This window comes from Pecten maximus, chromosome 10 (assembly GCF_902652985.1).
Source record: "Pecten maximus chromosome 10, xPecMax1.1, whole genome shotgun sequence".
NCBI classification, from domain to species: Eukaryota; Metazoa; Mollusca; class Bivalvia; order Pectinida; family Pectinidae; genus Pecten; species Pecten maximus.
This window is the reverse complement of record NC_047024.1, coordinates 4,381,386-4,399,682: the sequence shown is the minus strand read 5'-3', so window position 1 is coordinate 4,399,682 and position 18,297 is coordinate 4,381,386. Positions and strand designations below refer to the sequence as shown.

General features: G+C 38.1%; 1 protein-coding gene across 3 annotated transcripts in view; it reads right to left on the bottom strand.

Moving 5' to 3' along the window:
• Nucleotides 1-1,585: 1,585 nt before the first annotated feature.
• LOC117335608 overlaps nt 1,586-18,297 on the bottom strand; it is a 46,771-nt gene continuing 30,059 nt past the window's right edge. For all 3 annotated transcript variants that reach the window (XM_033895729.1, XM_033895728.1, XM_033895730.1), the window contains exons 2-14: nt 14,742-14,858; nt 13,616-13,693; nt 13,119-13,238; nt 11,984-12,689; nt 11,629-11,831; nt 11,004-11,434; nt 10,711-10,862; nt 9,908-10,122; nt 9,413-9,639; nt 8,976-9,134; nt 8,433-8,562; nt 7,822-7,921; nt 1,586-7,292 (exon numbers count right to left, since the gene is read on the bottom strand). In XM_033895729.1, coding sequence (XP_033751620.1) covers nt 3,718-7,292; nt 7,822-7,921; nt 8,433-8,562; nt 8,976-9,134; nt 9,413-9,639; nt 9,908-10,122; nt 10,711-10,862; nt 11,004-11,434; nt 11,629-11,831; nt 11,984-12,689; nt 13,119-13,238; nt 13,616-13,693; nt 14,742-14,858 — 6,213 coding nt within the window. In that variant the 3' untranslated portion in view covers nt 1,586-3,717. The remainder of the gene's footprint in view (nt 7,293-7,821; nt 7,922-8,432; nt 8,563-8,975; nt 9,135-9,412; nt 9,640-9,907; nt 10,123-10,710; nt 10,863-11,003; nt 11,435-11,628; nt 11,832-11,983; nt 12,690-13,118; nt 13,239-13,615; nt 13,694-14,741; nt 14,859-18,297) is intronic.

The window sequence follows — 18,297 nt, the reverse complement described above, 5'->3', positions numbered from 1 at the left end:
ATTTGACGGTTACATCTGTCATATGTTACACGCGACGATTACATCAACCGTATGTTATGTGACGGTTACATCTGTCATACATTACTTGTAATGGTTACATCAGCTGTACATCATTGTGATATCAAATGTTTGTTTTATCTACTGAAAAAACTTTCCGCAGGTCAACAATAAATAAGAAATTCAAAACGTTACAGAAAATACCACTATTTTATAAAGGTGTTTTTTGTAGAAATGAAGTGTTTGTAGATTGATTTTAAGTTTACATTTTGAGACTGAAGTTGTCTGTTGCCATGCTGAATTGTTAATGATAATGCTATATTGACTCTACCACTGAGGGGAGAAGCAACATAACACATAGTTGTTACCGAGATGTTAATTAAATTATTAATAACACTCGATAATGGTTAGATAATAAAATTATTAATAACACTCGATAATGGTTAGATAATAAAATCATTGATTATCAAAGGATTTTGTATTATAGTTTTTCATTTTTTCCTATATTTTCTCTTTTCAATTCTTTGAATTGAATGACGATTTAAAAGAACAATTTGACACAAGGTTAAGGTTTGGTTTGGTATGACATATCAACAGCTAAGATCATTTAAGGATGGCCTTCCCTCTGTGAGATACATGTACATGCATGTGGTGACTGTTCGTGTTTTGGGAGGTTGCAGTATGTTTGTGTTTGTCTCCCTGTGATAGTTTGTAGCTGATGCTGACGTTACATTACTCACTGAATCATACTGCCGAAGACAGGACACCTCACCTGGTCACCTCACCTAGACACCTCACCTAGTCACCTCACCTGGACACCTCACCTAGACACCTCACCTAGTCACCCCACCTAGTTACCCCACCTGGACACCTCACCTAGACACCTCACCTAGTCACCCCACCTAGTCACCCCACCTGGACACCTCACCTAGACACCTCACCTAGTCACCCCACCTCGACACCCCTCCTAGACACCTCACCTAGACACCCCACCTAGTCACCCCACCTGGACTCCTCACCTGAACACCCCATCTGGACACCTCACCTGGACACCTCACCTGGACACCCCACCTAGTCACTTCACATGGTCACCCCACCTGGACACCTCACCTGGACACCCCACCTAGTCACTTCACATGGTCACCCCACCTGGACACCCCACCTGGTCACCCCATCTGGTCACCCCACCTGGACACCCCACCTGGTCACCCCACCTAGTCACCTCACCTGGCACCCCATCTGGACACCTCACCTGGTCACCCCACCTAGTCACTTCACATAGTCACCCCACCTGGTCACCCCACCTGGACACCTCACCTGGACACCCCACTCCGTCACCCCACCCAGTCACATTATACTGGCAAGGACCATGTTGATAAAATGACAGTACAAAATACGTTTTGGTGGGAAAGTTTTGGGTTACTTTAACGCAGATAAAAACCAGATATATTTGTAACAAATTTTGCTGTGGGATAGATACATCAACTGCTATAGGTAAAATTCTACGGCCTTAGCCTGGATAGGTACAAGATACCCTATTACGTTCTAATATTGTATATTTTAAGGGTGATATAAAACAACGCCATTATGTACTTTAATAAAGTTTATTTCTATGGTGCACATGTATATAGATATATTGCAGTACAAATTGATGTATAAAATATATTAATAATGATTGCATCACAGTGATATCACAATACTTCATACTTATGTGTGCTGACGATAGAAGGACAGATATATCGACAAAACAATTTATTGTTTATCATTGATAACAATGGACGGATATATATCGACAAAATATTTTTATATTTATCATTGATTACAATGGACGGATGTATTGAAAAAACATTTTTTTTTTTGTTTATCATCAATAACCATGGACAGATATATAGACTAAACATAGTTTTTGTTTGTCATTGATCATAATGGACGGAATTATAGTCAATACTTCAATTGATGTAGTTTTACATTGATAACACAGGAGAGAATAATTGATAGATTTTAATATTGTTTCAAATCGATAATGCTGGATGGAATTATAGAGATTTTAAAGTCTGATATCGGAAATGCTGTATGTGGATTTGTAGACATTTTAAAATGGAGTTTTACATTGATAATGCTGGCTGGAGTTATAGATAGCTTTTAATGTAATTTGATAACGGTGGACAAATTTTGTACAGAGAAAGTGCAAGTAAATTTGGGGATGTGTAGGCAAAATAGAATGTATTGGGGTATTTAGAGATTTTGTGTGTACAGTTATTTGAAGGTAATGACGGCTCTGTACAGTATAGCATTTGATTAGTGATGTCAGGTCTTGATCGCTTGAATTGATTAAACAGGGATGCTAGATTTACAAACACATCTGCTATAAATATGATCAACTTGTCCTGATCGTTATGCATGTTGAGTATTTCAATGTTATAGCCATAATGGTTATTTTATAGGGATCTCATCAATAAACATAATTTATATCTTTTATATGAAGTCTTTGGCACCAAGCCAAAATTTCATTTGCAAATCCTTGGATTTAATGATTATTATATACGCAGCAAAATGATTAAAATCTATTTTTAGACAAAGCAGATTACACAATGTGCTCATGCATCACATCTATTTAAACATTTAATGTAAATTAATAAATTGTAAATTAAATATATGCTGATATATAAGATATTAAGCAATTGAAATCAAATTAATTTTTTATGCATCCAATTTAATTATTGTTACACAACTGTACTTCTTAACACACATGGGAAATTTGACGTGCAAAAAAACGGTCTATCTTGTTTTTTGTTGAATTAGATTAAATTATATTTCCTACGGAGAGTGATTCATTTCCAAGTTGAAAAAAAAAATGAAAAATATTGAGAACAAATCAGTACTTTACATATTGATAAACGATTAAAGTTTCTACTGAAATATTACACTTACATAATTGTTATTTAACATTTTATGTATGCTTGACAGTTTTTACTGTTAAAAGATCATATATCAGTTCCTGAGCATGTGTGAACCGATTACAAATAAATGTACTATAGATGTATAGACACAGGGCAATAATTCCCACCGCTGTGGGCCGTATATTTGTATAATTAGTACATACTGTTGGGATTGGGGCCAAAGCCCGTGTTAATAGTCACTTTTAACAACACTCTGCGGTAATATCACAGATACAGTATTTATACATCTTACCTTTCCTAATTTGAGCACCAAAACAAGACTAAATATTGCTTGTCGATTATGCTTGTAACATCACATGAAAAAAATGCACGGACAACTAAATGGCGTATTAAGTTTTAAATATGAAAGTTAAATACACACAAGAAGGTATTTGTTTATGTGACGCATGTTTGTCTCAAATGTATATGAACCGATCATAACATATGATTTAAACTATGTGTTGGACTTTCAAACATTTCAAATTCATATAACGGTTAACTAATGATATTATGATGACATCAGTGATAATTTAATATTGATTGTAAGCTCACGCGGTACATTTTGAGCAGAAATGTACACATCCTCACAGTTACTCTCAAACGTATTCCATGTACACTTCTTAATCTTGTTAATTGTTTCAACCTTAACTATTTCCACTTTGTATTCAGTTCCAACGATAAGCATGGGGTACATTTTGGCGGATATAATACGTATGTACACCACAAACGTTGAAGATTAACTACAGTTTGCCTTATGGCACAATAATTGGCGAGATTTAAATCAATCATCTTCCTCCTCTTCATCATCAGTTTCCTCGACCTTCTCTCCCATAATGTCCTCACCTAAAATTTCCAAAGATGGCGTGTCTTTGTTAGCCAGACGAAGGATGACCACATCCGGGATATCGTGTAGTCCGAAGGTGATAAGCTGGCCATCCATTGCCACTTTACAACAATTGATTCTCATGTCGGGTGTAAACACGGCCAACACCACAGCTCGCTCAATGTCCCACACTGAGATGTCTCCAGCAAACACCACAGCCTGGGTGCCCCCGTTTGTGACAAATATCTTGCTGTCCGCGTCGAACTGCAGGCCTGGGTAGCCTTTAATCTTTCTCAGACCATTTGCAGACATTGGATCCCAGATGTGTAACTCGTTCTTATCGCGTCCTATAATTATTCTGGAGCCGTCATCCAGGATGGCAAGAGCCATCACATTGCTCTCGTTTTTGAGTCGCTTCTTGATCAGTCCAGTATTACAGTCCCACATTGTCACATAACTAGTCTTTTTCTCCTCGTCGTAGTTTGGGAGGACAAGGAAGCTTCCGTCGGGAGTTAAGGCAGCACTATGTAGAAACAGCATTGAAAAGGGCGTTTCTATGACGTGCAGATGCTTTTCATTAGCAATATCAAACACACAGAGATGATGAGCAAAGTAGGATGCTACGGCAATGTTTTGGTTTTCACTGATGATATATTGTTCGATTCCATTGTCTTTCTCTTTCCTAATTTCCTCGTGGCGTTTACGTTCCTGTTCGACCTCCTCCTCACGACGTCGCTGTTTTGCCGAAGATGATTCAGCTCTAAGATCCCAAGGAGTCATTACTTCTTTGGAGTTTCGAATATTCAATACCTTTTCAGCACTTGATGGTGATTTTTGAACAAGTTCTCGGTTTGGTTTGATCCTCCGAACCACGTGTCCATTGACAAGACTCCACACAACAAAGTGACTCCTGTTGTCCGAGAGTCCTAGAAGATGTTCATAGTCCAGCATAACGTACTCATGTGCAGGACAGGGGGTGATGTAACAACCAGATAGTTTCTTTAAATACTTCTTTTCTCTCAGGTCGTATATAAACACTGTTTGAAAGACTGGTCGGGAACTATCAGAGGCACTTGAGAATCCGCGGTCCGACAGAATCACAACCCGCGTGTTTCTCACAATGACAACATCTGCCGTTTCGGACAAACCCCTTTCTATTCGCACCGCGTTCTGCAAGATCTTTGCTCTCACCACATTCCACACGCTGATTGGTCCGCTGTTCATCTGGCGAGCGACTACATACCTTGGGTTGTCCACCATAGGGATAATTTCAGTAACCCCAAGAGACTTCTTGAGTTTCGGCATAGACTGATTCACTTTGCCACTGAGATTCCAGATCCTCAGCGTTTTATCTCCCCTTGCTGCTGTCAAGCAATATTTAAAATCTACACAGGCTCCCATCAATGATACTCCAGCATGGCGAGCCAAATGTTTGTGATCCTCTGTTTCTAGATTCCAGATTGCAATGTCGGATGTTTGCGTTTTTTCTGAACAGCAAATGGCGATAGCATGACTTCCCATGTAGTTAAGATGTAAACTTGTCATGTGATCGTGAGTACAACCTCTAACACTTCTTAGGTAGTGACCTTTCTTAAGGTCAAACAGTTCAAGCTGGTGTATTTCGTGGAGGGTCATGTATTGTTGACGGCATGCAACAATGTAATAGTCTCTAGTGACTCCAAGACTGACCGCAGAGGAAGATTTTTCATTGCATTTGAGGGTATGGATCACCTTTCCAGATCGCGCATTTTGTACACTTGCGATGTTTGCTCCTCTGAATGCGTGTAACACTTTATCGTCAAAGGAACTTGCGGCAATCAGTAAAGAATTGTCTTTGTACACACTGTTGTCCTCAATCCTTGCTTCACAGACCATGGGCATGATTTGCTTCTTCAAATTCCATGTTCGCATTATGTTGATTCCATCAAAAAGAGCAACCAAATACTTGCCTTCCCCTGCCGTTCCGACCACAGGAGGATCGAGGTAATGGTCGATGGTCAAAACGCATTGACTGAAGCGAATATTCCACACGCGTATGACGCTCCCTTCCACAGTGGCTACCAAAGCGTTGTTTAGTGCTGGTATGATGGATTTCACTTTTGTTCCCGTTCCGTCTATAGTTTTCATAACTCGTCCCGTGCGGATGTTCCACAGTTTTATCGTATTATCCGCAGACGCCGTCAATGCCTTCAGTCCTTCAGTCGTCAATGTCATAGCCGTGATCGGTTCAGAATGACCAGACAACAAGTCAAACAGAATACCGCCAGGCTCAGACAAACACGAGATGGAAGGAATTAATGAAAGCATAGATGGCATCTTCGCTTGATCATAAAATGAATGCAAGTAGGGATATCTTGGAGGATCTCCTGCCGTTGCTGGAATGTCTCGTGCGATCATTCCATGCAGACGACCAATCATTTGTGAGGCTAACTGTCGCGGGTCGTTAGTTAGTGCTGTGGCTGATAACTGAATTGTGTCCGAAAGAGTCTTCAGGTCAATGTCTGTTGGATCTACCTGCAGGCCAATTTGATACTCCTCAACGAGTGACCGCAGAGACGTGCCGCACAATTTTGCAAGAACCCATTCAAAATTGCACAGTCCCTGTGATTTATACAGTTCCGTCTGTGACGAATTCAACAAATGATGCGGTAGTTCGTTCACTCTGCGTAGGTTGTACACTCGATCGGATCCATCTTTGACGGAGTCTTCAGGCTCAAAGTACAGGGGCTGCGACGAGACGTATCTCAGCATCCCTTTGTCATTCCCTGGATAAGGTTTCGCCTTTGTTGCCCACTTTCCCAAGAAATACTCTGCCATTGCTTTGTGATAAGATGCGGCCTTGTCTCGAGCGAGTAGGTATCTTTCCTCGGCTGCTTCTTTAAATTGCGCGTGTGACCATTGCAATGTACGCATGCGCTGTGATTTTATCACTGTGATATACTCCTGTAGATCATCCCGAAGACATACCCATAGAATGGTTGGAAACCTGCGGCGAGGCGGGTGGTACACGGACATAACATCATCCATGACAGCATCGTCCAGTGACAGGATATCTACTATTTCATTGTTCGTTAAGCCGTTCCGTGATGCAGTTATGTAGCCAAGAGCTCTGCGTACGAGCGGCTCACCGTGTTTTGTTTCCAGTTTTCCGAATTTGAACAATGCTTGCTTTTTCACATTATCTCCAAATTTTATTTGGTCAAGGGGCGTGAGCGATGTCCAAGACAGTGCATCTTGAAATGCAATCTTCAGAAATAGTGGCATTGGGCATTTTTTAAATGCTTCTATGAGACATTCAAACTGCTCATCCGTGAAACTTTTGTCACTTTTGTTGAGCCAATGTTCAAGGATTGTTATTGCGTCTTGTTCTGGTAGTTCTGGGATTTCGATGTAGGCCTCTGAAGTCTCTGGAATACTCTTTTTCAGGCTATCGAAACATTCATATTTGTCGTCTGGATTGGTCGAGACAATTATGTAGGCGTTCTTCGGCAGTTCTTTCGGTAGCCAATTGAGTTTTCTTCCATCATGGTCATCTGAAATTGATTCAAATACTGTTTTACCTTCTGGGCGCAAACGGATTGTACAAAAGAAATGCAAGTACAGTACATTTGCCTGTATAGAATAATAATTACAAGTGAATATTATGTTTTGATCTGTTCAGAATGAAAAAGGTAAATCTACTAAATGTTAATTCTGTATGACATCATCACATAAAGTTTATGTTACTGAATTCTTTATTTGAAATAATATGACTGTCTTATATTCTTATTTGTTTTCAAAGAAAACGCGTCGAAAAAGCGCGTGAATCAGTAATTACAAAACTGTATTGAAGTGAGTATTTCATAAAATAAAATAAATGCAATATATATTGCAGACATGCAGCATAACAGCCACTAATTCAACCTCAATTGAATTTTACCTAAAAAATCGGCGGATTTCAATGTGATGAATAGAAAATGCTGTTCTTATTGTTCAAAAATAAACGTTTAATCACCCCAGTAATGGTTTTGATGTAATAAACATTTCCTCTTGTACAAAGGCAATTAAAATAAAGCATGTTACCTGATAGACGATCCAGAGAATCTAGTATGATGACAATGGGGTTATCCGGTGTTGCCAGGGACAAATGGCGGGTAAAGTCGTTCATCAGGCCTTTGTAGTCCTGTTGGGTGTAAAATATAAATTTAGGAAATGTGTCTATTTAAAAGATAGAAAACAGCAAACAAAAAAACCAGCACGTTCTTTGAATCAGTATGGTTATTATGTACAGCTAGTTCGACCATCAACCATGAATATGCCTTTAAACGACAATCACTGCCGTGCTTCTATATTACATGTATGTCACATGTGAAGATGATGTCTATTTGCTCTGGTCGGACAGAAAGCATTGGTTGAACCCTATAGTAGCATGTTGTTTCTATAAACATATGCAATTCGTGTAACCACAATTCTAAAACAGTTCCATCATTCTTTAACTACTATAGTTTATTCACACAATATTCACTTTTTGATCGAAGTCGCTCACTTGATGATCAACATTGTTATATATGTCGCGATTAGTCGACTTCTTGCCTCGGAACGATTAAATATACTTTATCTTAATTAGAATTTATCTTAATATAAAATTTTATAGAAGACTTGTTACTTAGGGTAAAATGTCGATTCAAACTCACCGTGGGAACGTCGTCTTCGTTGCTGCCGAACACGTGACACATCTGTAGACAGAGTTCGCGTAGAAGGGATCTCACATTTGTGGAGCTGGTCGTGATCCCTATCACCCGCAGTAAGACGCTGATGTTTTGTCTGAAAACGGTTAGATTATTTTGGTTATGTATTTCGTCCTCAGTGATCCTCTACTTGACTAAAGGCTGTTAGTACAGGTTTCATTGGACGAGGACGTGACCAACAAATCTTTCTCAAGTAGTGCCTCTGTCCATCAATTGTTTTTCATTGTTACATACCTAACATTCGCTTCAATTGTTAAGGAGCAGATATGAATATATCATAGAGTATTCAGTCACGGTGTCAGATATAAATATCCAATAACAACAAAAATATTAATCAGACATTTTGTCTCTATGGAAAGTGATAGTGAAGACTAATGAAATACCGATATTTTTGGAGAAGGTTATATGTTTGCTAGAGAATGTACTATCGAGTTGTGGCTTGATAAATAAATTATTTGATACCAACTGATGCATGATAATATTCCTTACCCTCTGAACCACTTGTGTGTTTCCTTGGCCGTCTTACACAGCAGGGCAGTTTTACCACAGCCCGCCTTCCCATAGAGAACCAGCGGAGACGGGCACCTGGACCTGAGGTAAGACTTCACCAGTTGGAGAAGCTCTTTTCTTCCCTGAAAGTGCTTCGTTCTGTGAAATGATACAAACGATTGGTCATTGACAAAGTATTTAATTGTTCACTACTCTGTAGCTTCCTTTATCAATATGTACATGGAGCTATGCATATATCAAAGAAATAAAAATCACCATCAACACAATCGAGGCACTTATCGTTAAGACACTATTAGATTGCTTATGTTGGCACATCGTACTGCTAAAGTATATATATGCCGATAAATCGGTACACGGTATAACTGGTTGTTTTCACAATGAAGGTATTTTAGCGCTTTTCGGATTAGCATTAGTACCTTTCGTGACAAAAAGCCACGTGTTGCGATACTTCATCAAACAGTCTAGATTTGTTGTCCACCTTTCGTTTCCTCTCCTCAAAGTAGGAACAAAGTTGTCTTTTCAGATTTTCCGTAACCTGTTTGCACATGCGCTCCATATAATGTTGGTGTGACCTATGGCCTCCGACTATGACTCCTCCGGCTGCCCATTCGACATCGTACGGCAAGATGTTCGTCACTCCCACCTGTTAATGGAATATCACGTGTACGTGTTAGTTTTGTATCGTGATGCAATTGAGGAAAATCTAAAACCATTTAAAACCATATCAATTTCTTATCAATCTTGAATATTTCGCATTCTCAATTAGGTATATCCCGCTCTAAATCAATACATACACAACTTAACATATGGGAAAATCACATCAGTTCGAAATGAGAAGTTTCCAATTTCGATCCTGTTTAGAAGTATTGTATAATTGTACTTTTTTTTGATCACTTCATTCTGTGTCTTACCTTATTTGGCAGTGTTTCTAATTTAAGGTCTTGGACGACGGCTGTATGTGTTTTGTCCAGCGCATGGGGGTTGTCCTGACTTATGTCCACGAAGTCTGTTGCCGCGCTATCATGGAGGTTACGACTGATGTCTGTGATGGTCCGCTGGACTACCATACAATGGTTGTCGGACGCGTCCGTCTCCAGGATACCGTGCTCTATCTCCAGGCCAATCACTGTATGATAGGGGGTAAGTCACTTGTTAAATACAGCACAATAGGCCAATACTTTGATTAGTTTACACTATATATTATGTGTGGAATATTTACTTATATAGCTTATGGGATTGTAATTAGACATTTCCTGTGCTTGTAATAAGAAGTGAAGAAAATACCAAATTTTGTATCGGTTTTGATTTTATCTTTTGTCCCTATGTTACATTTAGTTAATAGCAATAACATTCTTGAAAACTCTTCCTCAGTCAGACGTTGTAATTGTGAAACGTCACTGGGATTTTTAAACTCACATAACCTTTGTATCCCTTTCTGCGAATTAAGGAACACTTGCGACATGAACTTCCTTCTTTTCAACATACGTTGGCTATAGATCTCGAAAGCTCCAAACGGTTAAGTAGAAACTAATTTTTATATCAATTGGCTATAATTTATATCTAGTGCGGGTATTTCCTTCTTAATCCTAGTGATGGTATAGTTTTAAGTTTAATGTACATCACGTACTATAAGTTGATTGTTAGATTCTATATCTTTATGCAATAGAATCATGAACAAATATCCGATATGATAACTGCTTCACCGCGTACTTACTGGTTGAGAAATATGTCTTCCTTGCAAAAGGATCGGTGATCACCATAGGTGTAAATTCATCAAATATTCTGCGGATTTTCTTTGCGACCTCTGTAAACGAATTCTTTGCCGCATCCCGCTTCTTCAGATTGGCAAAATCTTTGTAGTGGGTGCTGCAAAATCGAGTAGCACGTCAATTGCATTTATTATTTGACAGCAAAGATATTTGTAAAGCTTGTGGAAATTCAATTTATCTATCAAGACATTAAATATAAAATTATTTGAAGTTATCCAATACCCGAGGAAACACTTACCTGATGTTGTCCAACTTGTATATTGGGGGTATGCAGTTCTCATCTAGACTGTACCATTCCTTGAGGACTTCGGGATCAACCAAAGCTGCCTCCTGTTCCTGAAGGTTTTTAATGGTCTGGGCCTCAGCCTTAACCAAATCGGCGTTTTGCCGTCTCGTCTTTGCTTGTGATGATACACCCGACCCTACAGTCCTCGCACTGCCTTCCTTTTCTCCCCCAGAGTTGTCGGTGGCATCGGTAAGGATGCTCTCGGCTCCCTGACGCTGACGCTCGCGCTCAGCTCGTGCGGATGATATTTCTTCTATTTGCTCTTTTATAAGGTCAATTTCCCTTTGGCGGAAGTCTTGAACAAAATCGTAAAAGGCGTTGAACTCGTCCACGGGTATTTTTGACGGCAGAATGTATGGTCCTAATTTCTCCCCAAGCAAAAGCTGTGCGAGACAAAATGAAAAGGAAGGTCGATATTAGATCGTAGAATTATACATTTCATGGACAGCTCACTTTGGAAATATTTGCAGAGAAGCAATACGGAACTGACCAATGTATTCATACAAACCGAAATAAGGTTAATTTCATTCGAGATAAACCTGTTAACAATGAAAGATTGATAAGTTGTTATACTCACGAGCATGTTGACTCCAGGGTTAGATTCCAGACACCCATTTATAGCGGCCAGACAAGTGTCGGGATACGAGTGATCGTCCGTGATAGTGTCCGCCATACCCCAGTGTAGGTCATACAGCTCTAGCTCGTACCCCCGGGCCGCGCAGTACTCCCTCAGGTCAAGTGATACCTTCTCCTGGAAAGCTGTCTTCTCAGCCAACGTATCTAACGAGATTAATAAAAACATAAATAAACATAAAATATTATGATGTAACGCATAAAAAGGATTACCATTGATATTTTTCATTGTTTGATTATGCAAGTCTCAAAGTTGAACACATAAAGTTGATATTGGACATGATAAACATTGTCATTACCTGTAAAACCGGAACTGATATATATTGGAATAACTGTACTCTCGGGCTGACACATCCGGTGCACATGGCCTTTCAAAATGTCTGTCATTCTGTCCCCAACGCCATACTGGGATTCCCCACGGGTTAATGGTCGTAACACGCACGGGGTTTGTACGGGACTTACACTGAGTTTCCGGAAGCTTTCTATCTCTTCCGGTTCAGGACTCTCTATTTTTGTTTTAAGTCTTGTTAGGTCAAACAATTCGTCGTCGTCGTCCTCTTCCTCCACATCAGATGTTTCGTCTTCGTCAATCTCCCCTTCGTCCGTTTTTTCAGACTGGTCTACGTCTTTTGTAGATGATTTAGTATTTGAGTTTTTGACTTTCGTGTCTTTTGATTCACCATTTTCCCCCACACTTTTAATGTCCGTGGTTTGATGGGTTCCGTTTTGTTTCGGCACTTCCTCAGCAATAGTGACAGACGGCACACGTTTTGAACGAGTCGTTGTCGTATCAATATGGTTGTTATTGCTTTCCTTTTTAATCGTCTCCTTTTTGTGAACGCCATTTTGGGTATTGGTGAAATGTCCGTTCACATGACCGTTGTGGTGTCCATTGTGTAACACTTTGGTCTTTTTAAGAGACGGTTTACGTTGACTTTGCATTACAGTTAACTTCTCCCCGGTATCGGAATATTTGTTAAAGAGTTCGTTTTCATGGTTCCTTGGCTGCGGAGATAAAATGTTCAGATTAATAAATCAGATTTGGGAGGGGGAAAAAAAGAAAAAGAAAAAGAAAAAACAATTACTAATCTGTTTAAAAGACAGTTGTATAATGTCAGCATTGAAGTACATGCATCCATATTTCCAGTTAGTTATCTTACCACTGTCTCTCAGATAGTAAATAGTGAAACATGTTTATAATAACAATTATTTTCAATGATGAAGCAGGTTTTTCAGTATACTTAGTTCCGCTTCCGATCTGTATCGTGTCTGTAATGCCTTCTCTATCAATATTCCTCGTCTTCATTGTCATTTTGTCAACTTCTGAGCATTGTGTCCGGACAATATATCTTTATTACCTGTCATGACTAATTCTGCTGTAATTAACTTTCTCTATTTTACTTAACAAATACTCTATACTCTATGTCCACTCACCGTCTTCACACTGCCCGCCTTTCTCGCGTTCGACCACTCCTGTCCATCATTATTGGACACTTCGTCTGAGCTAGGGTCCAGAGCCGTTAATCGGTTCTGTAACCGCTTGTTCATTTTCCTCTGTTAAAGGCAATACAATAAGTTATAAATTAACCTTTTATGAGATTTTCGACAAATTAGATATTTTGTTTTTATATATCTGTTTCTACAAGTTATGATTATTCTATTACGTCTGTGGAGCTTAGTAGAAAGGTCTATATTGTTTTAATATGACCATGATCACATTAACCACTAAAGATGATAATACTTATAATTCATTCAAATATATATTATGAATATCTAAAGGACTCCATAACAGGCTAACTACAATATGTATATTAGATATTTGTCATTAATGAGACATTAATTTCTGGTTTAAAGATTGTTTACAGTTACTGCTGTGTCGAATATTTATTGGATAAAATCTCTCACTTTTGAGATACGTATATTATACCTACCCTCAGGTGGTTGACGATACGTTTATCCACATCCATGCTAACCTTCTTGCTCTGTATCTGCCAATGGCTCTCTGCTGCCTGTAATTAAAATATTCTTTCAGGACACACACCAAGCATGGATACAGTTGATTAAATATGTACCCACTGACTCCAACAATTGTATATATAATGTATTTATATATTTTCACAAGGCGAATAGAGTAACAACACAGTTGACGACTTTTTGACAACTTAATTATTTCTCTGCGAAATACAAATGTTCAAATTATTTTGCCCTAGTTTGACTTTCCTTAGTTATGTTCTAGGCTCACTATAGGCCCTTACTATCACTGACGAGTCCTAGAAGGACGGAACGGTTGTATTGCGCAGATTACTTCATTTTCGTTTTACTGTATTTCTTATGTGTCTTCTGTACAACCCTTGTTCTACCGTTGTAAAGTAATACGTTGACCAACTACTATAATTCGAAGTTAACACGTCTTCTTTATTATATTATCAAAATGGGAAACAAATCACCTATAATCCTTCAACACTGAACTCAATATTTACTGTAATTATTAATTATATTGTAACGTTTTACCAATGTCCCTTAACTTACGTTCTTATAATCTTGTTTGAAAAAAAGATGGTATGTTGTTTATATGCTCATTGCCGGTGATCAATAAGAGATTTTAATTAACTTCAAAAAATAATTCCATATGCTTGAGGTCATGAAACTCTGGCATTATATTAACCTCCCCTGGTTAATGCACACAATGAATACTACTTTGACATTATATTTACCTCCCCCGATAAATACATACAATGAATACTACTTTGGCATTATATTTATCTCCCCTGATTAATACATAGTATGTATACAACTTTGACATTATATTTATCTCCCCTGATTAATACATAGTATGTATACAACTTTGACATTATATTTACCTCCCCCGATTAATACATATTATGTATACTACTTTGACATTATATTTACCTCCCCCGATTAATACATAGTATGTATACTACTTTGACATTATATTTATCTCCCCTGATTAATACATAGTATGTATACAACTTTGACATTATATTTATCTCCCCTGATTAATACATATTATTTATACAACTTTGACATTATATTTACCTCATCAGGGTTGCCCTGAAGTGACTGTAATGTCCTGGGCTGTCGCTGGAAGGTTGGCTCCCTCTCAATGGGCAGGGGAGGTAACACTGTGGCCTTCTTCCGGCCATCACTAGCTGCCTGTAATAACAAATCAGTCGGTCAGTGTCTAGGAATGGCCTACTTTGTTACATACACATACATATCTTAAAACTTGTAAGTATATTATTAAAAATGTTTCGCCATGTTTTGGCAGACTGATGGCATGGCGATAAAGTGGTGTAAAACAAAATATATTAACTAGAGCAAATCAATAAAAAATAACATAACTTATCTGAAACATGATTTTTGTCAAGCAGGAATAAAAAACTACCGATTTAAACGAGAAGAATAGTAGATGTCATACTCATGAAATCTGATTAATTCCTATAGGTAATGAGGCTTAGAATATAGCGATACATGAGCCTATAGTGGAAACGTTCTTTTATACATATAAGTTTTCGCAACAAGAATATCTATATTACATTATGATATGTAGGTTTTGTTTTAGTGAACACAGCAGATTCTTGATAAAAAATCCAAAATCTAGCAAACAACCCGCAATTCGAATTCAAAATTGATGTAACTAGGATAAACAAAGTATTCCGGAACGGTAACCATTATCGTTTTTGTTCAGAAGTTTTGCATCAAAGAACAAACAAATGGTTTATAGTGGTTACTATTGACCTAGAACTCCAATGGTATTGTATTTTTAATTAGTACATACTACTGCTTTTACATGAGTTTCCTCATTAAGGGACTATGGATGTTTAAACACAAAACTGTTGTTGTCCCTGTGTCGGTATTGATCAAACATTAGTATAACACTCGTCAGGCTAATGGAACTATTAGTACTTAAATGTCACTAACGATGTAAGGCTAATTACAAACTCGACCTGGTTAACTTTCAATAAAACATTTATAATACAAGTGTGTCAGTACTTACAACATAGAATGGTATACAGAGACCTTGTTCACTTAACCTTTAACGTGTTCACTTACCGTCAATTGTTGTATATACACTGATAAATCAGTCCATATACAACGAAATCTCATTAGTTAATAACCAGTTCTCACTTTGTTATTTATCATAGGTTTGTTTGGACGTTTAACTCGTTCATCAATGAAAGACGTTTGATACCATTCGACTGAAAACGTTTACTCGATATTGAAAAAAGTGAACTTTACTTGACGAGCAACAGTACATTACAGGACAGAGAGGTTCAAGTTGGTGTAGGTCAAGATTCATGGTCGTTATGAAGTTTTTTAAGCTCGTCATTATATCTGGTTTTCGTTGTCATTGTCCAAGCTCTCATCTTGAGAACATGACATTATTTTATTCTGACCAAGGTCTACATATCAGGTGCTGTCGATGCATACCTATCCAGACACACTGTCTCAGTCTCCATACACACTTTTAATTTTCGCCGTGAAATCTTTTTTGTTCATATTTTTCCTTCTTTGCGTCCATTTTGAATTTTAATTACGGTTGTGTTCACATATCAGCGTGACATGCTATGGATGTATTGTAATGTTTTTAAATACTCTTCGTAAACGGTAGATATTCACGAAACTCCGGTTGCTTAGTGTGAAAGTAACGTATACTACAAATTTGACGAAGCACACCTTCTAACTATAGGTACCAAATGACCCAAATTATATCTTAGGGCTATTGGCCATTTAGAGCCTATGATTGTAGTTTAACATTCGCGGTGACCTTAGAATAACCCCTCCTTCAGTAAATTCATGTTCTTCAACTCCATAAAGCTATGATCAAGTTAGGGCAGGTAGTAATTGGCGATCTAAATATTTTCCACAATATAGGATTAAGAAGCTTTTAATGAAAAGTCGAAGCATCGAGAGACTCCTACCTTTCATTGGAATGTGAATTTAAAGGTAAGAATGGATCCCATGAAAGGATACCATAAAGTATTCGGAAATGGAGAGCAGGCTGAATCACCTTCAGAGGAACCAATATAAACAAAAAGCACAAACTTGCGATGATCCAAATTTGTTATTTCTGTTTGGTTATAAACTGATTTAAGCCTTGACATGGGATACTTTTCAGTATACAGGAGATCGACTGATACAATATGAACGGTATGAAGATAGAATTTGACGAATGAATATCATCATACAGAGAAGTAATATATTTGAGATATTTGATCGGAAGCTTGTGAGATTGACGAAGTCATGTTGTACCTAAACCTCCACGTTATTGTATCCGGGGGGAAATAACAGTGATATAGATTATTGGTGTAGCTACCACTAGAGACGCGGGATAGTATGTTATTATCAATTGATCGTCAGAACTAATAAAATGTCATTAAAAACGGTACGTAATCCGAATATTGACGATAGTCTCGCCTGCCCTGACTTTAATATTGTGTTACACTACCGCAGATGAGCGACCGGGGTCTACCTGTTATGCAATATGGCACGAAATGAATTGCGTTAAGCTGGGTTAAAGGAGTCCTCAGACTCGCCTCTATCATGCGACTTGTGCAGTGGAATACATAATTCGGGTGGAGCTGGAATTTACAAATAGATTACTGCAATCAATCCAGCTTAACGTTTGGTATAATAGAAATGTTTTCTTGTGCACTACAGTGTGAGTAATTTGCCTTTTAAATATCGTTTTACCGGGCAGTCTGGAGTTTTAATGTGGTTTAAGTTAGCCGACCTGTAAGTTATTTATATAAATGTCCACGAGATGAAGTGGGAACGGGCTACGTTGTATTACTGAGGTACGGATAGGAACACGTCTAATGTAGGTTAATGTCTTGACACCCTAAAATGTGATGGTTGCTTTCCAATATTCAATAATACCCTAGACATAGTCTGACCAGGCCGTGTTGTAGAAGTGACAGCCAGTTATGTATCTTGCCTGATCACGAATCGGCATAACAGTATTAAATTACAGAATAGTTTATTTGTGTCATAACCAACTAGGAGATTTTCCTTTGATTTTAATTTTTTTAGTACGGCAAGTGGTCATTCAATCTCTCGATTCGATTTATCAAAAGACGAACTGATGTAAATTTTATGTAGACTGAAGTATACATTGAACTGCTCGCATGAAATGTTTGCTTCTTGATTGGTGTTGAGAATTCCACGGTTTATGATCCTTAACACTTTACTGTCCTCGTATAAACCCAGTTATAAATCTGCTGTGATATTACTGACGTTGACGACCACACACTCTTACACAAATGTGAAGTGTCATGTATTCCTCAAACTTCAAAGAAAGACGCCACCATTTACAGATGCATTCATAGAAGAAAATAAGCAGCTTTATAGCATGTCTAAGTAATCAGCCTTTTGATAATATTTTCCAGTCTAGCACGTATTTATTTTAGTGCTTGTTCTAAACAGAATATTGCACATCATTTACATGTATCCTGGGATGATAATTGCTTCATTTACATATCATGATAATTTGTCGTGTCTAAATGGATCGTTTACTGTCGTCAGTAGTAAAATACAAATGTGTGATTTTGCATAAAATGCCTACTTCAATGCCAAATGAAGTTCTGTGACA